This window comes from Martes martes (genome assembly GCF_963455335.1).
Source record: "Martes martes genome assembly, chromosome: 3".
Classification (NCBI taxonomy): Eukaryota; Metazoa; Chordata; class Mammalia; order Carnivora; family Mustelidae; genus Martes; species Martes martes.
The window spans coordinates 123954342-123981887 of record NC_137890.1 but is presented as its reverse complement, the minus strand read 5'-3'; the positions used below and the strand labels follow the sequence as shown (position 1 = coordinate 123981887).

The following is a 27546-nucleotide window of genomic DNA, read 5'->3' as shown; positions in this document are numbered from 1 at the left end:
TCTTCAGGGACACCAATTATGCTATGCTTGACTATGTTTGTTTGGCATTTCAGGGAGTGACTAACCCTTTTTTATTCCTCAGCTTTTTTCTTTATTTCATTTTCATTCCCTCCATTATTTTCCTGCTCTTCTTCAGTGCCCTTTATTAAGTCTTCATTTGAATCTACTCTCTGTTCTCCTTTGGATACCTTATAACTTAGCCTTCATTTTTTATATGTCGTTTTATTGTTGTTGCTGCTCTTTTTCTTTCCTGAGATTAGTCATCTCTCATTTCATTTCTTCTTGTTTTTTGCCAACTTTTAATGATTGTATTTCTGATTCAGGTTTTGTTTTATTTTTTTTAAATATCCCCAAAGGCTTGCTTGACAATATTTAATTCGGTTTGAGATGTTTATTACTGTTTTCTTTTCAGGATCATGGTTGGTTTAGGAGAGAGACTTTTCATCAGCAGAAAAGCTTTTATTTACATTTTGTCTTTTTCTAGTAGTTTTTGTGGATTTGGTCTGCTTTTTTCTATTGCTATTTATTACTTAGAAAGTGTTTCCTAGTCTGGGAATGCCCTTTCCTGTGTTACTTCCATCTCTTGTGCTACTTGTTTTGTGGATGGTGGTATTTTGGTGGGAAGAAGGCATGGCATGTCTTCTTTTTTATTTCTATAGGATCTTTAATTTCCCTCTCTTACTTCATTCTTTCCCATCATTACTTTGTCTCCAAGGAGTACCACATTTCTCTGAATATGATGCTCCTCTGAAAATACTCCTCTTGTCTCTCTAAGGATGCCTTTCTAGTTCTTCCCATTTTCAGACCCCTCCCCATAGCCAGGGCTATGGATTTCCCTGTACAGGATTCTGGTGTTATTGTTGCACTTTTGGTGTCTGTAGTTGATTTTGTCTTTGCTTTCTCCAGGTCCTCAGATACTCTTTGTTTTTCCATATAAAATCTTTTAAGCCTCCCCTTACTTTCTACACTTAGAAGCTTGCAGCAGGTGGAAGGCTATAGTAGGTCTTTCGGAATTTTTTCTTTTTATCTCTATTTAACAAGTAATGTGAAGGTCAGAGTGTTTTTTTGTCTCCTAGTAATGGTGAAAGTTTTATTTCAATATTATTTGTAGTTTTCTGTTTCTTGTTGATTTTTATGTTTTGGGCTGGAGGAAGGTAGAGAAAGAGGGGGAAGATTCAGAGTCAAATGACTTACATTCGTCTTAGGCCTGAAGTCACCTGAAAGTATATTGTTTAATTACAAAAGAATGTATTTACTTTAAGCAAATATTTGTATTTTATATCAAAAAGCATGTGAAGCTTTCAGTTTTCTTGAAAAGAAACATATTTGAAAATTATAGATTAGAAAATTCTTAAATTTATTGTAGTGTAGTTTTGATGAAACAGAAAAGTGAATGATGTATAAGATGTATAATTCCATATTGCCATGGAATTATTTATAAGCAATTATATAAAGTAGATTTAAAATATAAGTGTATAAAGTGATAAAATGTACATATATTCAAGGTATAATAATTCAAGTCGTTTATATCATTCCACTGGCATAACATTCCCAAAGCAAAAGAATCAATAAATATAATAAAACACAATAGAAACGAGCCATTTGATTGAGTGAATTTAGATATATCCATTTGTGATGGGCTAATTTGAATGGAAGTTGAACAGAAGCTGCTCTCTTGAGACCTGGGTGGCTTTGCTTTCACAGTGGGACCTCCTGTAGACTCATAGCTGGATTGCAGAGACTTGCTTTGGGCATTTCATTAACCTTGTGATAATTTAGAGTCTTACTTTACAAATTTTTTTTTTTGTTTGTTTCACTTACAATGTTATGGTGGGTTTTATTACTTGAGAGTGCCTACTCTACATAGGAAGCAATACAGGTATGTGGAAGTTTAAGGCATGGTCACTTTCCACTGTAGAATTAGAATTTTAAAAGAAGTTTGCTAATGTAAAGGTATATATATTTTAAAATAAACTTCTTGAATATAGTAATTACATGCACAAAATTAAAATATGGACAGATGTGCAAAATTCAAAAGGTGTTAAGGATGTATAATGGGAAATCTGCCTTCTATCCCTTCTTCAGAGCATTTCCTTTGTTCACAGTAAACACTTTGTGCTATATTTAAGTGTGTATGTATGCTCTTTTAAAAGCACAAACAGGAGTTTACTACTCTGCTTGCACTTCCTTTTGTAAAGCTTACTCCATATCATTACGTTTAGAGCCACTTCATTCTTTTGGACAGCTACTGACTGTACACTAGCCAGACCCTCATTGATTGGCATTTAAATGGTTTCCAGCTTTTTCCTGGATTATATTTAAGTCGTATTAGGTAATATTATATACTATAATTCAAAGAAGGATTTTCAAATGGCTCCATTTCTCAGATGTTAAGGAAAGAGGTCACAAAAACCTGGGAACTTGGAGTTTAGTTTTAAGAAGAAAAGTGTTCCTGTCTGCAATCATGGCTTATTCTGAACTTTTCCTTAATGGAGTTCAATCTGGTGACTTTTGAGTTTCCGCAAGTATTTATTAAAGTCTTCTGTAATCTGTGGTCAGATTAGAGTTAAATAGAGATGATTCCTGTGTTTAGGATTATATGCCTGTCAGTTCATTTGTAGAAAGGACATTTAGCATGAGGTGTTAATTCCAAGGCTACCAGGAGCTTCTGTAAATGTAAAAAGGGTTGAAAGAATTATAAATAAGCTTAGTGGTACTGTCAGCATTGTGGTAGGAAAATTAGCAACTTTAAAAATTAAAGTGATACCACTTGTATTGATAGGAACGAACAAGTGTGGTAAATAATTCTGTACTGGTGGATGAGGGGACATCATAGTAGTAGTAGTTTACTTGTCAGCCTTTTGCCTCTTCTCTGGCAAAGATTTAGAAGTTCTTTTAGGTGCCTTTTATAGAATAAGATACTTATATAAGTTCTTTTAGGTGCCTTTTATAGTGTAAGATACTTTTATAGCGTAAGATACAAATTTTCCAATTTGTAAAATGTATAACTGTTAGCTCCTTATTTAAAAAAAAACTCTGATGTTTCATTTGTAATTTGTTTAGAGAATTAATTAACTTATAATGGTTATTTTTTAATAGCTTCATTGAAATATAATTCACATGCCGTAAAATTCACGCATTTTAAGTGTATCTCTTAGAAAGGATAGTTCCTGAGGTTAGTGTTTGGGATTCTTTTCTGAGCATATTTGGCGTCCTGCGCACTGTTTCTATATAAGCAAACTAACTGGCATACAGTGTTGCCTTTATCTACAATAAATTTACCTATGTCCTCCCAGTTGCCTTTTACCACATCCTCCACTGTTTTGAGAGTGCTCTTAGGCTTGAACTTTTCTATGCTCTATTTGTTGCAAACAAAATAGTTTTCTTTAGAAAGAGATTAGGAATTGTTTTTTTGGCTTGTATTCCCTTCCCCCCCTCCCTCCTCAGGCCCTTGAGACCAAGTCTCCGAGCTTGAGTCTCCGAGCCTCTGAGTCTCTGAGCCTGGCTCAGGAGGGGAGTGGAGGGGAGCAATGGCATGCTTTTCTCTGAGGACATTCCTACTTTGGTAGCTGAGTGCTAGGGAAAAGGGGAAAAGAAAACAGATTTTCTTGGTGTGCTCCTCCTGGCAAGATGCCATCTCTTTGCAAGCCAGGCTAAGGGCAGTTGGGATCCTAGTAAGTGTGTCACTCCAAGTAGAGCCTCTGTCCCACCAGGTGGGTACAAGAAGGGAACTAACTTCCTTCCCATTCCCCCAACCTCTTGGTGGTACTTGCCCAGAATGTAGCCTTAGGAAAAGGTAGCTGAGAGTAGGGTAATGTGGAATAGGACCAGAGGTTTTTCTAAAATTAAAAAAAGTCTTCATGTATATATTCCAGAGAAAGGAAAAGATACATCCACACAAAAATATGTATGTAAATTTACATGTATAGTCACAGTAGCATTATTCATATGAAGTAGCCAAAATGTGGAAACCTATGGACCTTTCAGCTCTAGGGAGTGGAGAGGGACTGGACATTGAATTAGTGGTTTAATCAATCATGCCCATGTATTGAAGCTTCCATAAAAATCACTAAAACGTGGGTTTCAGGGAGCTTGCAGGATGGTGAACACATGGAGGTGCTGGGAGGGTGGTGCATCTGCAGAGGGCATAGGAACTCTGAGCCCCCTCCCCCATACTTTGCCCTATGCATCGTGCTTGTGTGTGTGTGTGTGTGTGTGTGTTTTATATTTAAAAAAATGTGGAAACCCAAATGTCCATTTACTAATGAATAGATGAACAAAATGAGTTATATATACAATGGAGTAATAGTCCACAATTAAAGAAGAATGAGTAGTAATACATGCTATAATAGGGATAAACCTTGAAAACAGAAGCCAGTCACAAAAGACCACATACTGTAAAATTCCATTTCTATGAAATGTCCGGAATAGGCAAATTTGTAGAGATTTTACGAGATTTATAGATTTGTAGAGACTTATGGAGATTTATAGATTTATAGAGATTTACGAGATTTTACGAGATTAATGATTGTCTAGGGCTGAAGTTTGTGTGTGGGGAAATGGGGAATGGCTATTTCATGGGTACAGGGTTTCTTTTGGGGGGTAATAAAAATGTTCTAGACTTAGAATTTTTTTTTTTAAGATTTTATTTATTTATTTGAGAGAGAGAGAGAGCTGGGGTGGGGGGGGGCAGTAAGGAGCAGAGGAAAATAGACAAGCCGACTCTGCACCGAACATAGAGCCCAACACAGGGCTTGATCCCATGACTCGGAGATCGTGACCTGAGCTGAAATCAAGAGTTGGTCGCTTAACCATTAACCAACTGAGCCACCCAGGTTCCCCCTAAACTTAGATTTTGATGACAGTTGCGTATATCTGTGATTATACAGAAAACATACTGAGTTTTACCCTTTAAATGAGTGAATTTTATGGTTTGTGAATTATATTTCAATAAAGACGCTGAAATAAAAGATAAAGCCTTAGTCACTTTTGTGATCTTTTAAAATTTACAAGATATATTTACTTTTTATTTAAATACTAATTGGGCCAGACTTGCAGAGTTTTTGTGATTTACAAATTATAGTAGGGTCATATTTGATATCTTGGTAGGCAATCATTTGTATATGTGATGAGCATACTGTGATCTAATGTAACTTACTTTTTAATGAACTCTTAGTTTTTAAACTTGTATCCTGTATTGACATTTTGGGTGTATTATAAATTTACTGGGAGCTTTGATTTTTGTGATACTTTTTATTTATTTCTGTTGTTATCATTAAGTTCTCCAATTCAGAGATTTCCCTCTTTCTTGATTCTTTTTTTCATCATTCTCAGAAAATTTACTAATAGTATTAATAATTTCTACCATTTGTACATCAGAAACCACTAATTTGAAAAGCTTGGCTTTGTGAATATAATCGTTTTAATCATGTCTCTTCAGATATTTTAGCATAGTTATTTAGATCTCATAGAATGTAGTTTATATTTAACTTGCTTTTTTCCTCTTTGATTTGTCCCACCTCTGTGTAAGGAGGAAATTTCCACATAAGGAAAGAACATTTGTTTCATTGGTGGTTCTCTTGTACTAGGTATTTATGGCAATTACTCTGTCTCTGAAATATCTGGGGTTTTTTGTATCTTACAAGGGCATCTTAGTATTGCCATTGTCTTCGTATGAATTCCTAGGAAAAAAGGCAGGGTAATAATAGTCCCTCTAATTTCTTCTATCATTTTTAAATTCTCATAGAATTTTCTTTTGCCCCAGCAAATTTTTCTCACAGTGAAAGTAGGCACAAATATCAAAATATACTTTTGTCTGAATGTTTGAGGTATACAAACCTGTTGTTTTTTAAATTTTTTTTCTTTTAATAGGTTGTAATACTTTTAAAACTATTTAAAAGTAACTTCCTTGTAGGAAGGTTACCTTAAAAATGTTTTAAAGTATTTATACATAACATAAGAAAAATGTATTCCAAAACCTTTTTTTTAGAAAGTATAAAATTTATTTTTCTAAAAAGACTTGAGTAGCCATTATTCCCCACGTAGAATAAATAGATTTAAATATGAATAGAATAAATTAATAGAATAAATAGATAAAATAGATTTAAATATGATTTAGAAAATTGGCATGTGATATATTGGATTATTCCCCCTTCTTTTTCAGGAACTCTTGGTGTGATAACAGAAGCTACAATAAAAATCAGACCAATCCCTGAATACCAAAAGTATGGCTCAGTAGCTTTCCCTAATTTTGAACAAGGAGTAGCCTGTTTAAGAGAAATTGCAAAACAGGTAAAAACAACAACAACAACAACAACAAAAACCCACCCATCTATATTTATATTTTAAAAATTCTACTGCATAATTGATTTTGATATGTCACAGATAATTTCATATTTAGTTGTGTTATATATGTGGTTTTTACCCAGTTCTCTATGAAAAGGTAATGTAAAATCATCCCTATAAGTGCAGTTGCTATTTCTTTATATTTTGGTTTAAAGAGTGCTGTGTGATTTTAAGCCAAGGTAAGATGTGTACTTGGGTTGATGGCTTTGAATGACTCTGCCTTTAATGAATGTTATGTTTTCTTAAATTATTTTTAGGTAGGACATTTTGTGATTAATTTGAAGTATAATTTTTCTTAAACTAAGACAGTTATCGAAGTTAAAATAATGGCTGATTGTCAAGGATAAAAAAAACCAGGAATTAAGTATAGTATATCAAACTTTCTCAGTTCTTAGAATGTGCTACTACTATGCCCTACTTTGTTTTATAATACTACCTAAGCTATAGTTTGAATTAAATAACATAATATAGCATAATATAACATAATATACTTAGCTGTAAGTTAAGAAGACTTCCCATTTTCTCTCTCCTTCTTAAAAAAAGATGTATTATTGAGGATTTTTAAAAGACCAGGTAATGCCACGTAATTTTATTTCTATGTTCTATGTATCATTGTAGAAATTCTTGCATTTCTTTAGGCATTTGATTCATTGTTTGAACTACAGTGGTTTTATACAAAATTTTATTGCACATTTCTCAGTAGGGAGGAAATCAAGGAAAAATACTCCAGCCTGTTTCTTCTTGCTTTCTCCAAACTCCTAGAGTTCTTTAATACTTCCCATCAGCTATATATTACTGGAATCTTGAGGGCAAGGGAGCTTTCTGACCTGACCCATATAGGTCAGCTTCCAGGTGTCATGAGCAGGGTGAAGGGAGGATCTGATGAGGCAAAGGAATGATATCCAGCAGACATTCCATATTCATTGTAGACTTTGTAAGGTATTGAAATGGAAAGTGGTCAAGATTCTTATCTTTCCACCATCCCAAGACAACTACTCTTAAATGGTTTAAAGAAATTAAAATTAGCAGAAATATTTTACATTTACTCACTTACCGTTTCCAGTGTTCTTGAGTTTATACACTTAGTTTTTCTTTCTGAGACATTCATTTTTTTCTGTCAGTTTTCCATTTGCAGGACATTCCCAGCTATATGGTCACCTAATCTCATGGTTGACAAAGATAATTTTTATAATTTCTAAGTAGCTTCAGTTACTTATCAGATTGCTTCCTTCAACAAAACTTAGCCATAGCCCCCTTAATCTCGATTGTCTTACTGCTAGGTGGGGGAAGAGTTTAAATAAAGAAATATAGTTCTGGAGTGAACATTCTTGAACTTGTGGCAGGTTACTTTGGTGGTGTTAAAGCAAAAGTGAATGTTAATATTTGAAATTTTTACAAGAAGAGCTTGTAATTCCTAGAATTTGTGGATATTATGTTATGGTTAGAGAGCTAAAATACACAGTAAGTATTATGCTATGTTTGCTAAAATAATGAGATGGTATAATATTTAAATATTATTTTAATATATAAAAATATATCAGCACATCTATTATTAAACATCATTAATATATTATGTATAATTCATGTACTATTAAATATTTATAATATTTAAAAGCAGGATTATTGAATAAAGGAGTGGAGATAAGTTTTAGGAGTAAATATTTGTTATTCTAATGTAATATCTGAGCACTGAGCAGTAAAGTTCAAGTGTGTTTTAATATTGTTGTTAAAACCTTCCTCACTTAGAAGCAAAGGAGAGTAATTTCAAATTTAAGATAGCCCAGGTGTTAAAGAGTAAAAGAACTATTTGCAAAGCCTCATGGTTTTGCTGGAGGTAGTTAAAACCTAGAAGAGTGGAAAGCTAGGTTTTTGTGTTCTTTGTTTTTATTTTGTTTTGTTTTGTTTACAAAATAACTGAGTTCACCAATTAAAAATTAGAACTGACCATTTTCCATAATTAAGTTATATTTTCCTATTAATTTCAGTCTTAATTTTTTTATTAAAGTGTTTTCACTTGGTATTATAATTTATTCTTTGTGTTAAGTACTTTTATTTGCTTTCTGTCTGTCAAGCTTGATTATTGCCCTCCCCAAAAAAGCTTTATAGTAAAAGATATAGTTTATCTCTCTTGTTCAAGTTTTGAATGACATCTTTTTAACTGGCCATTGTTGTGTCTGTTTTTTTAATGGCAAAATAAGCAGGAATGCCAAATTGGATTTTCTTTTTAAATCATAGAATTTATAAAACTATTTGGTATGTATGTATTTTCAACAAAAAATCTCACTGAGGTCACATTCAGTCTATGTTGGCCAAATCTGCCCCTTCACAAGATCTCGACTCTAGAACACAGATTAAGTAGACTTGTCAAAAAGTGTTGTTATGTGATCTTTGAAGTAGAGGTAGACATATTTTGTGCTTTCCTGCTTTTCCATATTATAAATATGTATACCTTAGGTTTCATTAATGAGAAATGATATACAAATATATCATAATCCTAAATTTATAATTTTGTTAAAATGGAAATGTTGGATTTAAACATAGTTGCTATAATCTGATGTGGTTTTTGGTACAATTTAATGTGCCCCTGGTAGAAAGTAACAGAGAAGAACTGCTTGTGCTAATGAAAAGCAGAGGGTGAAATTTTCCTTCATCCTTGCATAAGTCAGTAAAAATTGCCCTTTTATTCATTTAAAGAATTCTTGGGATATTCACCAGTGACCATAATCTAAATTGACTACACAAAATTGTTCTGGGTATATGGTTTGGAGTAAACAAAGGTGATGGTTGATAAAGTGCCACCCTGTGGTTAAAGACATCGAAAGAAAGCTCCTTTCTAATCTATAGTTTTAATAATTTGACCCTGTGTACTTAGTAATAGACAGTTTTTAAAGACATACATACCATGAAACTAGAGAGCTTGCCTTGCTTGAAACTGATTAAAGAGCCTAAATACATAATATTTTATTCTCAAAAATTGCTTGTATGAATGAAACAATTAGGATAGTTACTGCGGTTTGGAGATATTCCGCTGTTTGGGGAGCATACATATTTTACTTCTGCACATAAGCATTAATGTTTACCTTCCCTGGAAATGGGTAAATCCTTGTATTATGGTTTAGGGACATTTACATGTCAGTTTATAGAATGTACAAATCTCATAGGTCAAGAACAGAACTGTGTGTGCTGTAGTGCTTTGTAACAGTATTCTGAGGCAGAAAAATTGAGAAAATGATCATATTTTGGCACGAATTCTTCAATTTGCAATTTGGAATTTCAACTGATAGCAGGAGAATTAAGATCCATTAAAATAGATGGTACATGGTTTATGACTGTGCCAAATTCTTGATTGAATAATGAGTTGGCTGCTTGTAATTTCTCACTGTCATTTCATAGTACTTCCATTTTTGCAGTATTTTCAGACTCAAGTTGCTTTTGAAATGGGAAACTATACTTTGGATATGTATCTTTTGGAAAGGCGTATACATGCTTGTTTACAAATAGCAAAGTGGGCTCTTTGCATATTTTCATCACTTTTCCTACTGAAGGAAATAAATTAAACAACTTTATACTGACAGCAGAAGGATTCTACTAAGGTCTCTCAACTAATCTTTGTCCATGTGAGGATTGTCCTCTTTCAATACTTCACTGCCTGGTGAGGAACTAGAAAGGAAGATTTAGTGGAAGATTAATGTGATTCTATCTTACAAATGGCAATCCAGTATAATCTCCAACTTAATTCAGTAGATGGGTAAGTAAGTGATTTTTAAGACTTTCTGAGAAAATAGATTTCCCTCTGTGGCCTTTCAGGAGAGGAGAAAGTGTTTCTTAATCAGAATATCAGTTTCGGGTGTATTTTATTATTCTCTTATTGTTTGTTTAAAGATGACAGTGATATCTTTATAAAATTTTAAGGGAAAAGTGTTGAACTAAGCTCAAAAGCAATTTTTGAAGTCTGGGGATTCCCCTTCCCAGTAAACACTTAAAAGTTCTGCCCTGTAGTATTGAGGGAGGACCATTTGTTCCATTAATGGGAAAGACGGTATGTGTGGCACAGATCAGTATGCATTCCTCTGAAAACACTCTTTCTCAGTATTAGAACTAGGTTTTTAGAATTATAAATTAAAAGGCAGCTTTTTCTCTCCCTTTTGACAAGGGGTGGCCCATTTTACCTACCATCACTTTTATTTCAAGCAATTTTAAACTGATATGGTGTTGTTTTCTAGAGGGTTTAGACCATAATTTGGAAAGAAGTACATAGTTCGTGTTTGACACCTCAGACTGTTATATCTCAATTCTGATTGTTCTGTCTTAAACTTTGTTTATCCTAGAGGGGTTGAAATAAATTAAAAGGAGCTAGGTTTAGCACTTACATTATAAAATAATTAAAACTTCTTTATATTCAGTGGTAATTCTTGGAAATAATTTGTTACATGTAGAAAATGGCATTGTTACTTTAAATGAGTGTGTGTGTGTGTGTGTGTATGAGTATGTGTGCATGCACGCACATGTGAATGCATGTTCTTTCCTTCCTCTGAAGCAGAGTAAATAACCTCGCCAAATGTTTGATTAATTGGAATCTGTACTCTGTGATCCAGCAAAATGTATTAAACTTGAGGACAGTTACAAGACCTACTTTCGACCAGGAGCTAGTCAGAACAAGTCATTATACCCTTACAAAAATAAAAAATAAAAATGAACCAGAGACTGTTTGGCATTAACTTTTGGCTCTTCCCTTAATATAAATGGAGGGAAATACCTACTCTATAAGATGTATTGTTTCATTCTTTAAAACCAAGAGATAATTCTCTTGTTAAAGAACATTCTTATTGTTTACAGTGTGGACTCCTAGCTGTCACTTCAAGTGGGACTGATAGTTATACCAGTAGCCTTAAATGCTGTCTGATTTCATCTGTGGTATCAGCTCTGAGGAAGAACCAATCACCTGTCTACATTTTAAGTTTTGTCTCTCTGGAGATTTGCAATTAACAGAATTCTCTTCACATACCCTTTTTTGAATTTATTTATTAACTTATTTTTTTGTGTGTATCTGTATTTGAGATAGTGGCTCTTAACTTTATATCCAACAAAGTACATTGGATATTGTGTAAGTTAAATAGACATCATTCCTGGCTTCTAGCAATCACTACAGATGGCGTATATCATAATAAATTTTAGGTGTTTAAATTTTTATGTGGTTAGGTACAAGGAGTTTGGTATTGAGCTTTGGCTTCTGATACAGTATGAGATTACTAGACTATCTCCCAAATAGACTCACGGTTCAGGAATTTGGGCTGTTCTAGAGTCTACACAGAATGTTTTGATTTACTTCTTGAATAAACAAGCCTTTTCAATACAAAGAAGATTCATGTGTTAACCAAGGTTGTTTAGATATAGGACTGCCATTCAGTGCTTTTATTTTATATTTCATCTTTATAAAATTGGAATAGCAGAAATCCTGCTGACATTTGAAATGTTTTAGTATTGATTTGCCAGTAACTAGTTAACTAAGAGATACCTATACAAATAATGTGTCACATCTACAATGCAAGTTCTGGTTTTCCTTGTGATAAGAAAGAGATATGACTTAGTTCCATAAAAACAGATTTTGCAGAAATTTTCTGATGTGCTTCTTATAGGGATTATTTTTTGGAGAAGATGTTTGGATTGAGAAATCTACTGGTTTTTAAGTTAGTATAGAGAATTCTACTCAGTAAATAAGACTAATCAGTGATGGTCTTTTATTTTTCAGGTTTTATATTCAAGTAAATTCCTGGTTGTAGTGTCATTAAAGGGAAGAGATTGCCAGCAATTTAACTGAGTCAGTCTACACTTGTGCTCTCAGGTCAATGTAGTTATTTATTTCTTTTCAGATAGAACAAAGATAATTTGATATTTCCTTATTAGTCGATAATGAGTTTCTCATCTCTTTTCAGATTATTTACTAATATAAAGTGTGCTTGGCTACAAGTCAGATGACATGAGGGATTCTAGTGAAAATAAATTTATCATAGTAGAAAATATATCAATTATTTCATTAATTCCTGTTTGGGAAAGCAAATTTTATTTGAGTGTTCCTTAAATTCCCTGAATGCGTATTATTAACCCACCAATAAAATTAATTGTTATAACTGTTCCCTCTCAGGTTAGTTCTGACCACAAACCACCAGGGGTCACTTTAACTCAAGGACCCTTTTCCCCCTTTCCTCATCTGTGGAATACTCTTAGCATAATTGAATAGCATGGGAATGAATTTAGAGCTCAAATTCTCAGAATTTGTGATGTCTCTAACTTTTAAAGGAAATATTTTTAGGTTTCCAAGTGAGGTTTTTATAGCAGTTGAAACATAACCTGATCTTAACCATAGGTAGAGTTACCCAGATTGAGTGTTGTTGTTGTTTTTTAAGAGTAATATTATTTTGATCTTTTGATTATAGGAACTTAAACTTAATTAGTTATAGTGGCAAGTTTTCATGTAAAACTCTGAGAGACTTTTCTTGCTTTGTGTTTTTAGAATGATCCACAGTCATTACAATTATCAATTGCCAGAGGATCATAAAGCAATCTGGATGCTGTTTTTTAATTTGAGAATTTATTTTATGAGAGAGAGAATGGGAATTTACTCATGAGACTTTACTTGTGATAACTAAAAAACTCATTTACTGACTTTTAAAAGATGTGGCATTATGAAAACAGACTAAATAAAGCTATTTATTTAGTCTGTTTTAATAATAGCTTTAATAATAAAGCTATTATAAAGCTAAATAAACAGATTAAATAAAATATTTTTAAAAGTCAGTATTGAAAACTAATATTTATTATCTAGATACAATAAACTTTCTTTAGCTTTTCATTCTTTTGTGGTAAGTGTTAGTCTGTAAATATCTATCCTGCCTCATTATAAATAGGAATAGCGCATGATTGACTAGTTATGTGACTCAGCTGTCAGGTTAAAATCGTGGTCAATATTATTGAGTATGAGTTGTTATATGTACCAAGTGCTCTGAAGCTTACTTAGTTTTCCAGTTTTTTAATTTGAAAGTTTTAAGCATATAGAAACTTTAAAAGAACAGAGTAATGCTCCTCTGTATATCTACAAAATACATCTTGGTATAACTGGAATAATTTCAGTTATACCCAAGATTTATTTTGTAGATAGTCTTTTCAAACCAAGATTTTATCAAGGCCTGCATATTTATTGTATTTTAGCTGTTTCAGAGATAGAATTCTACTACAGATTTGCTGTACTAGACATAATATACTTCCCTGCCATTTTCTGGTATATGTGTCCTGTGTTGGTTGTTTTTATTAATAGCACTTGCTATAGGTATAGGAGTAGTAGAATCTATGTAGCAGTAGGAGATAGAAGTTACAGGTTGTTGTTAGGAATTTAAAAGTTGTTTTTTGTGGGTGGGGGTGTATCTGGATGGCTTAGTCATTGACTCTTGATCTCGGGGTTGTGAGTTTGAGTCCCATGTTGGGTGTTGACATTACTTGAAAGTAAAATCTTTAAAAAAAAGGTTTGTTTTCTAATAATGATAGAAGGGCTCTGAATTCTTTCTTATATGTTACTGGTGTGTGTAAGCCAAAACATATAAATATGTTTATTATATGATATTCTGTTTATTTTATGAAGAAAAGAAACTTTGTCTAAGCAGTCTTCATATGTCTTACTAGAAGTTGGTACACCTGGGGCTCCTGGGTGGCTCAGTCAGTTAAGTGTCCGACTCTTGATCTCAGCTAAGGTCTTGATCTCAGGGTCTTAAGTTCAAGCCCTACATTGGACTCCATGCTGGGTGTGGAGCCTACTTAAAAAAATAAGAATAAAAATAAATTTTGAAAAAGTTGATATGCCTGTTAAATAGGAACATTGTAGGAAGATTGATTTTTCTTTAGTATTTTGGAAACTAATTTGGTTTTTAGAAGTGTAACCCAATTACAAAGGTATCTTTATACCAAGATTTGAAATTACTGATGTTGTATATTTTTTGTTATATAACTGCATAGTGAATAGATAGTTTTCACATATATTTTGTTTCAAATATGATTTGAAAGGTCTGTGTGTGTGGTGTGTGTTAAGTCATTTTTTGGGAAGCTTTGTGGTGTATTTGAAATACTGCTTTTCTAGCAGTCAGGGTATATCTTGGTCCTACTTCTGTCTTATACTTTTGTCTATTTAGCAGTCATATGACCTTAGACAAGTCTTTTAACTTCTCTGGTTCTTATGTACTCATCTGAAGAATGGGGATAATACTGGTTCTGGTACCCTGATGGGGTTGTTTCTTATATTAAATAAGACATGTGAAGATAAGTTAGACATCACAGGATTCTATAAAAGTGAGGCATAGGTTATAATTATACTATATATATAAAATCATAGTACTGTTTCTTTATATTTAGCAGTGACTTTTTAAAATACAGATTGAATTATCTCACCTTTAGTGTCAAAGGTGAGTAAATAAATTGTGCAGTGTTCAAAATGAGAATCTCGTTATTTTATTGGATGAAATAAAATGTGTATTGTGAGTGATTTTATAAAATTAAGTATTCATTTAATTAAAAGTGAATAGTAGCAAAAATGCACAGTTATATAGTAAGTTTTGTTCTCTTGAATGATCTGCATAAATCTTAATGTCATATTGATGCAAATTTTATTGATAAATGTGAAAATTTTGTCATCTGAAAGTAACCTCTTGGTAGAACTTTAACCATGTTAAAAATTTACATAGAAAATAAAATTCTGGAGTCCAGCTTGCTTTAATGTTATGGAAAAATTATAGCTAACTTAAACCTTTCTAGTGTTTGTGTTGTAGTATTTCAGCATCACAAAATTTATATGGCTATCAGCTCTCCTCATTTTTCTTTCCTTGTAGCATTTAGTGTGATGCCTGGGCTGAATTTAACACTGGTGTGGTTTTAGATACATGATGTTATCCCTCAGAGTTTTGTTGCTATTTCATACAAGTAACCTTGAAAGACTTTAGAATTCTGGACATTGTTTGATAGTGTCCAGAATTTTCTATTTAAAAGGGATTATGAGAAGGGATTAAAAAGGGCAGTTCCTAGAATTATGTATGAAGGCATCACAGATAATTTTTTTTTAAAGTGCTTTTACTCACAAAAGTTCCACCATCATCTTCTTCATCTTAAAAGTGTATTTCCACCATCATCTTCTTCATTTTAAAAGATGTTATAAGAACCCGAGGACACATTATCATTCACAAGTGGTGTAATGTCCTAGGCATTGATTTTAGTCTTTGAAATTTCTACTTTGTTCCAAAATAATCCACTTCAAGCCCCAATATTTTGTTTAGGTGCTTCCATAGATCTTTGCTAAGCATTAAGAAGATCTAGTTGCAGACAAATTAAAGATTTGGCAACATATGTGTGTATGTATTATACATGGGGATTTCTCCTCCAAGTATTTTATAGAAGTTACTGATGTTCTGTCATCTTAAAGTTATATAAAAAGTTAAGATTTTTTTTTTTTACTGTATATATTCCTAGGAACTCTACTCTTGATCTCAAATACAGAAAGATGACATTTCTATTCTGTCTAGCTTCTCTACAGTATTAAATTTATGTCACATTTTCTTCTTTTTAAAATAGAGATGTGCTCCTGCATCTATCCGCCTCATGGACAACCAACAGTTTCAGTTTGGTAAGTAAGGAGTTGTCATTTTAAACACTGCTCATGAAGCCACAAAATTTGTGAAACAGCTGTTACCTGCCAGGAAGAGTACTCAGTGAAGAGGTAGGAAGATGAATGTGATAGTTCCTGTCTTGCAGGAAGCTCTCAGTCTAATGAGGACAGACAATTACATAAAGAATGAGTGTAGGATTATTGTGGGTGTTGTGAAAGAAGAGTGCACTGGATACCCTAGGGTGCAAACGAAGGAGTGGTTGAGCCTGTTGAATTTTGCTGCATGTTGACATGGGGAGTCAGGAAAGGCTTCTTAAAAGACGGTAATTCTTAAGCTAAGTCTTAAAAGGGGAATATAAGTTTGCCTTTTCCCTTTACCAAATTGTTCACTTATCAGCAAAAAAATATGGAATTGTAAAACCTCAGTGGCATGTTTGTACTTCAAATAGTTCAATATGGCTCAAACAGAGGGTGGGTGAGAGTTGTTGCAAGAGATACCGGATGGGTGGACTAGGGCTTAGCAGGATCGATTTGGATTTTATCTTGTCAGCAGAGGGATTTCTTGTAGAGGTAATAAAATAAATTAGATTTACATCAGAGAAAACTCCATTCTACTAGCATTATGCAGGATGGAGTAGAATGGTACAAGTGTGGAATAGGAGTTGAAATGCTTCAAGAGGCAAATTTTGGGGACCCTGATCAAGGCAGGAGTAATGGAGATAAAGAATAAGGCAGAGATTTCCCAAAGCTCAGTTTGCCAAGGTTCAGTAATGGAAAGAGTTGAGAGCAACTCCCAGATTTCTGATTTGACTGACTGTGTGCATTGAGTAACTGTCTAGAGGAAGAGATGATGATTTGGTGGAAGAGATCTTACAGTGGGTTGCCTTTAAGGTACCATTTGGAATAATCTGGTAGAGAATTCACTAGCAGATAACCATGTTTCTTTTTCTCCTTATTTTGCTTTAAAGTATTCGACTTTCTGATGCAGTTTATCATCTTTTTAATTCTAATTTTATTCCTTCTTTATTTTTCCCATATGCTGAAATTGAGTTTGGGATCCAAGTTTATAGAATTGAAGTCTTCAGAGCAGTCTCTGAAATTATAGGAATGATTGCTCAGTAGTAAATATTAATGGCTAAGATAGGCAGGTTTTTGTTTGTTCTACTTAAAAGTAGTTTAGATTTTAATTTAGAGAAGAGTGATTATTATATAGAAACTTAAGGAAGTCATGTTCATAATATATCAAGAGTTAGGTTTAAAATTAGGTTCTTCCAAGCCATAGCTTTTATTCCTTTAAGTAAATTATTTTCAAAATGATAGAAGCTTAAGATAAGTGTGTCCTATAAATAATGAAATAGTTAAATCAAATGAAAATGAAGACTTCTGTGTGTTTCGGCCGCATTTAGAGATGTAGGTCTTAAGAGAGCCATGTATCTGATTAATAATGTTGTGTTATCCATTTATATGCTGTTATTATAGTGAATTATGTTAAACATAGACATATTTATAAAATTAACTGATTTGACTAGATTTTATTTATAATTGGGATTTTAACCATTTAAAATGAAGGTTTAAAGCAAAGTTCCTCTGGCCATCTGTTGTCCCTATTCCACATTCTCATTGGTCTGTCTAGGAACACGTTCTAAAGCAGGTTCTATCATCTCTAGTCTGGACTGTATCTCTTCTTTCTACTGTTTACATGGCCACCCTTTACATGGCCATTAAAGTGATTTGTTGAACAGACAGATCTGATTCTGCTTCTTGGCTGTCTATAACCTTTTTGATTTCTCACTACCTGTTGAAGCCTTTCCATCTATATATCTTGTCATGGCTCCATGATCAGGCAACTAAAGATTAACACTTAGCACAGCAAGGGATATCTAGGACTTTTTACTAGCTGATTGGCGGTATTTGTACCATATTGGTTGTTAACAAAGCACAAGCCTTATTATTAGATGTTAGTTTTTTAATTTCACTCCTACCTCTGATGCAACCCTTCAATTTATTATATTGAAATGATATGTTTTAATATTTTGAAATAATATATATCATTGAGTATATTGAAATGATCTGTAGATTTCCTCTGAAAAACTAAAGTTTGTCAAATTTAGGGGATGTTTCTTTATCATTTTTGTATCTCCTACACCTGTCATATGATAGGCTCTGATGTTGATTGACTTAATCATCCACTTAGCAAAAGAGGGTGAACCAATCTTGAATAGCGCTTAGTACCATGCCAGGCACAATATCAGTATCATAGTTTATCAAATACTCCTCACAACTGTTCCTGAAAGTGACTCCCAGTTTACAGATGACTCAAAGGCTAGATATTTCGGCCAAAGTCCACAGGTTGTATGTGGTAGAGCCAGGGTTGAACGCAAATTTGAACCCAAGGCCCAAGACTTTTTCCCACCTTTTGAGATTGCTTCTTTGAAATGTAGGTATTTATTAAATAACTAAAAATGTTTAACAGTGTAACAACACCACATTTACTAATCAGACTGTTCAACTAGTAAATTTGAAAACCTAGTTCCTTCATTTACTATAAAAAATAAAACACAGTAGCCAAAATATATTTAGAATGTAATTAATTTGAAAGGCAACAATAATTTAAGAATAAATAAAAGATCATATCCTCTTAGGTGACTACTAATGCTTGACACACTTAAGGATAGTATCGCTTTTATGATGATTATTCTTCAAAACTATCATGTCAGCTCATTATTTGGGATATATGTGACTAAGTCCCACTAGTATTAATGGAAATTGTGCAAATAAATTTCCATGTGTTAAGATGACCGTTAAGGATTATTTCACATTAGTGACTTTTGGAGTCCCCATAATTATGTAAAGATGTGTGGATCAGAAGGCTTATATGGGAACAGATAATTTCAGTTTCTTGCAAGAATATGACTAATATACACATTTATGTTTATTCATTTCCAATTATTAAAGTAGGATAAATTCCATTTGGGACAGGAAGTGAATATTTTGATGGTATGTTATTTCTAACTTTATACTTTCTAGAAATGGTATTTTTTAAGGCACTGATTATGCTGGAGAAACATTTTTTGACAGGGTACAGTAAAAGAAAAAAAATTTCCCAAACATGTGATCCAGGAACTTGAAAAGATTGCTAGGTTGATCTCTATCTAATCTGCCCTTCATTTTTGTTGTTTTTGTTTTGTTCAGTTATAGCATGGATAGTTAACTCTTTACCTTTGGTTAAGACTTATGTTACTTGGTCTTTCATGTCACAATTTCCTACTGTAAGTAGTAGAAATATAGTAAGTATAACAGATTCAGATTCTAAAAAAAAAAAAAAAAAGATGAATGAGGAAAAAAAAAATACAAGTCATTGTTTTTTCCCCCTAGAAATCTCTCCCCTCCCCACCAAAGAAACTCCTTTGCTGTTTGCACCTATTTTAAAGAAGAGATCTCTGTTTTAAACAAACAAACAAAAACAACATCCCAAAATCTTAAAGCTGTTTTTAAAAAATAAAATTTTTATTTGAAAATAACTTCAGATTTACTAGAGACTTTTAAATTCTTTATAAAAATTCTTTGTAAATGGTATGCCCCATTTTTCTGAATGGGGCTTTAGCACTAAGGCCAGATGTATGACTCTTAATCTAACAGTCATGGGAGTTAAGAAGTTGTTACTCTGAAAACAATGAGAAAACAGTAAAAGACTTTCACTCAATTAAGCCCAATCCGCAGGCAAAGATGTTAATTTAACAGACTCTGAGACACTGTTTATGTTATTTTGGCAATTTTAACTCTCTGGGTGTGATTAAGGAAGCAATTACTAGTTTTATGCCAAGAATTCTGGAAGAATTAAGAATTAATTAAGAAACAACCTTAAACTTGGCATTGACTGCATATTTGGTTATAGTTCTGAATGGTTTCGCATAATTACAAAAAATAAAAGTAAACTCAGCCACCATTGGCTGTTCTTAATGAAATAAAAATTAATGAAGTGATTTTACTATGTATAAACTATACCATTGAAAAATAACCTAAACTATATGTAGTATTTATGTATAGTAATTTGAGTTCAAAAAGAAACAAGAGAAGTTTTATAACAGAAAGTTGTGACTTTTGAAAAAAAATAAAGTTAAGAGATGTAGATATTAATATCAGTATGCTATGTATAAAACGTAGGAAGATTTAAAAAATTGGAGACATGAAACATTCACTTTTTTGGGATACTAAATTAAACTAGCCTCTTAATCTTTTGAAAAAGAGAATTTACTATTAATTTAAATTATGAACTTTTTCTTCTTAGGTCATGCTCTTAAACCTCAGGTTTCCTCTATTTTCACATCATTTTTGGATGGCTTAAAGAAATTTTATATTACAAAGGTAAGAATTTTTATAAAATGCTAAAATTATAAGTGTTTATGATATTTTGTTTTCTGCCTTCTCCCCCTTCACATGTACCTGTTATCAAGTATGTTTTTTTGTGGTGCTATGTACATTTTTAATTATTATTTTTTATGTTGGAATACATATTTTATCAAGTAAATCAGTTATGCATTTAATTTCAGAAATAATTTTTTTCCAGATATGAAATTCCTAAAAATATCATCAAACAGTTTCATGCATGTAAGATTTTTTATAGTTTGATTTTTTTTTTTTTGTAGTAGATATCTGTATCTAGTGAAATGAGAGCATGGATTTTTTTTTTTAATCTTTGCTGAATTCCTTTCCTAAAGGATTATGCCAGCTTACATTACCTCTAGGGACACACTGGTGCTGTTTCTTTGTTTCATCCTTGCTATGGCATGTGGGAGTTGTGTTCTGTTATGTTTTAAATGTACTGAATCTGGGGGGGAAAGTAGTACTTTATTTTAGTTAGTGTTTCTCATTGAAATTCCAGTGAGACCCATCATTTCCCTGTAATTCCTAGTATAGTTTTTGTCTGCATTAGTTCAGTATGGTTATTTTGCCAGGGGTGGCAACTTCGTGGTTTTTTCCCTTGGTACTTTGCATGTGCCCTTTGAGTAATGGGATTATTAATGCCTTTGTCATAAATGCGAATAATTTTTTGAGTCAGGTGACTCCCCTTTTTTTTTATTTATTTATTTATTTATTTGGGTGACTCCCTTTTTAATAAGAGTTTTTCTTTTTGGTGCAAAAGTTTCAAAATTTTGTATCTTTTCCTGGGATTATTTAACCACTTCTAAGTTGGGAGCATTTCTTCTCTCTTGCTTTTTTTGTTAAGTGGGAATTAAAAATTTTTTATCTTTATTACTCTTTGAATTTATTTCAGTTTTATGATTTGAAATAAAGCTCTAAATTAACCTTCACCTTGTACTCCCCCAATTGCTAACCAGTTGTGGCAGCACCGTTAACTAATCCCTGCTTCTCTTACATTGACTTGCCATGTCTGAGACATCTTATGTACTGACTCAGGACGTAGACTCCATTTTAATGTATCAAATACTGTATGATTTCTCTTATAAGTGCAATCTGGAAAAAAAATTCAAAAAAACACAAAAAACTAAGCTTATAGATACAGAGAACAGACTGGTAACTGCCAGAGACAGGGGGAGGGGTGGGAAAAGAAGATGAACTTTTTTTGTTTTTAGGGGTTGAGGGGTGGAAGGAGAAGGTGAACTGTTTTTTTTGTTTGTTTGTTTTTTAAGTTTATATAAATTGAATTTTAAAAAGGTATCACATTTTTTTAAATGGGTTTTTGTTCTTGAAAAATTCAGTGGATTTAATTGCTATAGGTGTAGTTCTTGTTTTTTAGAATTTTCCTTGTTTTCCATCATAGCCTACTGTTCATCAACCTAGAAAAACTTTAGAAACTCTTCACCATCTTAGGAAGTCCATTAAGGTTTCTATCAGAATTGGAATGAACCTGTATATTAAGTTGAGCAAGAATTGACAGGTTTATATGCTTAGTTGAGGCATTCTAGAACATAGGTCTTTATAATCCATTTTTAGACATGTTTTCCTAATGAGGTTACAAATTTCTTTTTGTGGTTATTCGTAGGTTTTTAATTGTATATGTAAGATCTCCTTTGAAAATGTTATTTGATAAGAAGTTATTGTTGGTATGTAAGGATGCTGTTATTTACTTTTTGCTCATGTTACATCTTGCTAATTCATTATATTCTATCATTTGGTATTTTTATTTGCTTCTTTATTGCAGCTATAATTCTTACATGTTCTATTGTTGTATTACTTACCCATATGTTATTATAAGTGACACCATGGCATACTTTGAAAATAAGTAGTTTCCTATAGCTTTGTTATTTGTAACAACCTGAATAGGTGCATTAAACATTCTTTTTGATTCACATATAAAATTCCAAAGCTCAATTTTAAAGAGTTGGTATCTTTGAGCCCAGATCAGAAGGGAAAATGAGCAAAATGTATTTTGATTTACTGTTTTGTAGGATAAGACTTATCTGTAATAATTTTTTTTTTTGGTAGTTCAAAGGATTTGATCCAAATCAGCTAACTGTCGCTACATTACTATTTGAAGGCGACCGTGAGAAGGTTCTCCAACATGAAAAGCAAGTGTATGACATCGCTGCAAGATTTGGGTATGGCTTTTAGTTCATAATGGCAAGAGAATGTTAATCTAAAATTCTGGTATCTGGGGGCACCTGGGTGGCTCACTGGGTTAAGCCACTGCCTTTGGCTCAGGTCATGATCTCAGGGTCCTGAGATTGAGCTACGCATGGGGCTCTCTGCTCAGCAGGGAGCCTGCTTCCCCCTTTCTCTCTGCCTGCCCCTCTGCCTACTTGTGATCTCTCTCTCTGTCAAATAAATAAATAAAATCTTTAAAATAAATAAATAAATAAAATTCTGGTATCTGTAAACAGTTGTTAATGTATCCTTTAAAGTATTAAATTTGGGTAATATATGATAGTCAACTTAAAATGTGTTGGTTTACTTCTGAAATTTGTGATCATACATGTGATATATTAAATATTTTATTATGTTTTTCCATTAATGCTGATTTTATAATGTTTGCTTTCATTGTACTAGAGTAAAATATGAAAAATTCATAGTCCTCTTACTATGTAGTGGTAATTGTATATGTATAAAACATGTTATTAATATGTTTTTAAAAGGAAATATTTTAAACAAAAGAATTTGATAAATTTTCTGTACTCCACCCCTTGTCACTTACGGTTTTGTGCTGGTATAAAGAAACAGAAAACATTTCACATCTATAACCAACTGAATAATGATTGGGTGGTTTCTTTCTGTCTGCTTGATGGATTATGAGATTGATTGATGAGAACTATAGTGAAGATGCCATTTATCAGGACTACATTTTTTTCCTTTCCTTTCTAAGTACATAAACTAAGTTTCCTGGATAACATTTTCCTTTTTTATTTCAGAGCTTAAAATATACATTATGTTTAATCTGAGTTCTTTGTAAATATTTACTTTAATTTCCCTTTTTTGCTATAATGAAAATAAATGGGCACTTAATTTGTAGCCTTGTCTTTTAGAATGCCTCACTTTTATGTATTTTTCTCACATGCAATATTCAGCCCTTCATTTTTAGGATTTTCTGAACTTAGTGTTTAAATGCAGAATTCTTGGAAAAAGATCTAATCTTGGGCTTAATTTTTAGTTTACTTTTGTACTGTTTTTGAGTATTGTAAATTAGTTTCTCGGTTTTATTTTTCCCTTACTCTGAAATTGGCAAGTGGAATTTCTTTAGTAAAAGAGGAAATTAGTTAATCTTTCACTTTTCCTCTTTCACAGTACCTTTTCTGGTAATTACTGATTTTTTAACTAAATTAATTAAGAGTAATTGTGCTATAAAAGTTCAGTTAGTAAGTGAAAGGCTTAGATTATAGGCTGATCTCTGAATTTATTTTTGAAATGTACGTGTACCTATTTTTTAGTTTCTAAGTTTTGGGAGTTTATACAAAATTTGATTTTTAAACTTATTTCCTAAAATCCATGGTGTTAGAAAAAATTAAGGTGGTTTAGATGAAAACCTTTTATATCTAAAGTAAATCTTTTATTTCTGTTCTAACCTTAAATAGTAGAGGTTGAAACTTAAAAAAAAATTTTGATATATTTAAATATATATATATATTTATTTATTTATTTAAAGATTTTGTTTATTTATTTGACAGAGAGAGAGATTACAAGTAGGCAGAGATAGAGAGAGAGGAGGAAGCAGGGTCCACTTCGAGCAGAGAGCCCGATGTGGGACTCGATCCCAGGACCCTGAGATCATGACCTGAGCCAAAGACAGAGGCTTAACCCACTGAGCCACCCAGGCGCCCTATATATTTAAATATTTAATTGGGTTTCAAAATTGTTCAGGAGCACTTGTAGGGAAATGTACACTATAATATTTGAATCATGTTATATAAATAAGGTAAATTTGCTTAGTTTCACCTTAATCCCTTGGTCCTCAACCTTCTTCCCACACACACCCCCACACATGGATACACATATATAGAAATTCTACTTTATAGTATCTTTAAGTGTAATTACAATTCAGAGTAGCCAGCAAAATCATTAGTAGTTAATAATGTGCTACATTTCCTATTGGACTGGGTGGATGATGGCAAAATGCCTTTTCATGTGAGGTAAGACATAATTTTTATAGGGCATGTCCTATCTTCTCTTGGATATCACTGCTGATGCCTAGTATATACTAGATGCTTGATTGAACATTTGTTGAAAGAATTAAGGAAACTGAATATTTTTCCCTAACAATTTTTATTCTGTTTCATATATGCCTAACTGCTATGCCCCTCTTTAAACAGTGTATTTTAATCTTTAGGTATTTATCAGAGCCATTTTGTCAGTTTTAAGTTGAGCCGCCAGCTGTCATGAATTCTACTGTCATATAATTCGTCTTGTTTTTCCCATATAATTCCAGTCATTTACAACTTAGAAATTAAAAATGAACTTCCTTAAGATGAATCCAGGTCTTTTTAGATACTGATACTGAAGCCTCAGAACTACTGAGTTCATTTGAGTTATCTGTTTATATCAAACAAAACATATCAAAATCATCCATTAAAATAGGTTATAGTAAGTGAGATACCTATTTAAAGCAAGAGCAAATCATTAAAACTCAAACTCTGATTGGGGTCTCGTTTTTTTGGCTATTATTATTTGCTACTTATTAGTTATGTTACAATTAATTTCTTAATGTGCTTTCATCCTGGTTTCCTTCATTTGGATGCAGAAATCTTCTGTATTAACAATTCAGGCTGTCATTAGGCAGATGACTTAGGGATATTTTGGTTTTGACTTGATTTGATACTTGGAAATATCTTCGTATGGTTTTCTAGCAGAAGTCCTGGTTTTCTCCGTGTTTCTCCCTAGGCACTAGTTCTTTGTTCTAATCACTGAAAGATTCAGGGATATTTTTCTTACTTAAGATGCCACTTGGCCAACCCTTGCTCCCCAGTGAATGATTTCTTCTGCATAGCTAAAAAGCAGCATAAATTTCTTTCTGCTAAAGTTTGATTAGTTAGTTTAGTTCATGTATTTTATTTTGAATTAGGACATTATTCATCTATCCTTTATTTTCTGTTCTTTTGTTTTATCTTCTGTTCCTACCACCTCATTAGCTTTGAATTGATTATTTTAAATAAAGTACTCCCAACAGTTTAGAACATTTTTAAGTGTTATCTTAGCCATTTTTCCTTCTTTCCTTACACCCCTACCCTAACACTGTTACATACCTTTGAGCACATATGCGCCAATGGAACATAATAGGCAAATGTTGAATAATCATACTTTGGTTGTTTATCTATGTTTGCTAGCAATATGCTTTCACTTCTCTAAGGGTTAAACAGAATAAACATTCCCTGTCAGCAATCATGACAGATGTATTGACATTTATCATAGAACTTAAGGTAATGTGTTATTGTTATTTTTAAAGTGTGTGCTTAAGTTGTTTAATGTAATTCAACAGGAGAGTGATTAGGTTCACCAGATGACTCTTTTATATAAAAAGATTGTCTCTCATTCCTCTTTCATTAGTCTTCCCAGCCCTTTCTCATGAAATAGGTTTAAATTTGTTTAAGAACCTCGTTAATTGATGTTTGAGATTTGTGGAGGGGGGAGTAGGAAGTAAGAGATGGATATTGCTACTTTGCCATAAAGTGGTTTGAACCTTAGTATACTTTTAAAGTTTCTCACAAATAGAAAATCTGGAATTAGAAAAATTTTAGACATATTTTATTTAGAATTAATTCTATATAGCAATCCTCACCAGTGAACCAATTACTACTTGGACCCAAGTTAAATATCAAAATGGCTGCAAAATGGCAAGTTAGAAGCATTTAATTTCTATACCCTACTCTTGTTTATACATAGTATTTTAAAGTAATCCTGTCTAGAAGATAGAGTTCTGAAAGTTACAAAAAGAGACAGAAAGAGAAAGAGAGATCGAGGTTACAGAAAGCTAAATTTGCCGGAAAACCTGTGATTCCAAAAAGCAAGCCCAGAATGACTTTTCTTCTCCTTTGGGATTTATGAATAATTAGAATGACTTCGATTTTTTCCTGTTTTGGATAAGAAAATGCATGTTTCTGTGTGGTTTGTCACACTGAATTCCAAAGTGAAGCAGATCTTCCCACCCCACCAGATGTTAGAACAGGATCTAAAGAAAAATGGCTTGACATGGGATTGCAAAGTAGGACTTTTTCTCATCCTGGATTTAAGAGAGACAGGTCTACTAAATGTCCCTACCTGTTACTTCACACCAAATACCTGCTTAGAGCGTGCCTTCTCAGGGATTCCCAGCACAGGTGTCCTGTACCCTTTGCTAGTCTTCACTGTCCTTTCTTTCTGCTGCTAGGCCCAAGATGAATTGTTCCTGTTTCCTAGCTCAGTAGTGTTTTTTTCTTTCATGGGCTCAGTGTCTGACTCTGCTTCATATATACCTGAGGTATAGACTCAGATATTTTCCTCCATGCACTTACTTTGCCACAGCAACCTTCTGACTTGTTTGCTTCTTGTTTTGGAGCTTTATTTGACCTCCTACCCTGACCTCAAATCCATATATATTCAATCCAGAATTATATTATTTCTTCTTACTTTTCACTCTCAACTGGTTGACTTTAAGTTTTGTCTTCTTTGGTCATTAACATTTAGTAATACAAATAGCGCCCCCTCCCCCCATTTCATTTCATTGTATTCCATTCCAGAGTGGTTGTAAGACTAGAGCTGCTCCTGTCAAGTGTTTGCCACTTCCCTGGTGATACTGATTTGTTTATAGGCAGCTATATTCTAAGTCAGGAAATCTGATTTGGCCCTTACATCTGAGCCTAAAATTGCCTTACAGTATTTATATAGCATTAGGGTACATCTATGCAATATTACTTACTTACTGCTAAATCCAAGCAAAACTTAGGGGGAAGCAAAAACTTAACTCTAACGTGTTAATCGAAGCAATAAGAAAATTGATTCTTCCAGAGAAGACTCAAATAACACAGGTTCAAGACCTGAATCTTAGGCAACACTGTGATTAAGGGCTCAGCATCTTGAGACCAAGGAGGTGTAATTTTGGCATTCTACAGAGAGACAGAGAAGTTAATCACCCATTA

General features: G+C 32.9%; 1 protein-coding gene across 1 annotated transcript in view; it reads left to right on the top strand.

Moving 5' to 3' along the window:
* The window catches only part of AGPS (alkylglycerone phosphate synthase), a 140126-nt gene that overhangs the window by 81169 nt on the left and 31411 nt on the right, over positions 1-27546 (top strand). Inside the window, exons 11-14 of the mRNA XM_080798840.1 lie at positions 6164-6291; positions 15952-16003; positions 20274-20350; positions 22433-22545. Of these exons, the coding sequence (XP_080654966.1) occupies positions 6164-6291; positions 15952-16003; positions 20274-20350; positions 22433-22545 (370 nt within the window). The remainder of the gene's footprint in view (positions 1-6163; positions 6292-15951; positions 16004-20273; positions 20351-22432; positions 22546-27546) is intronic.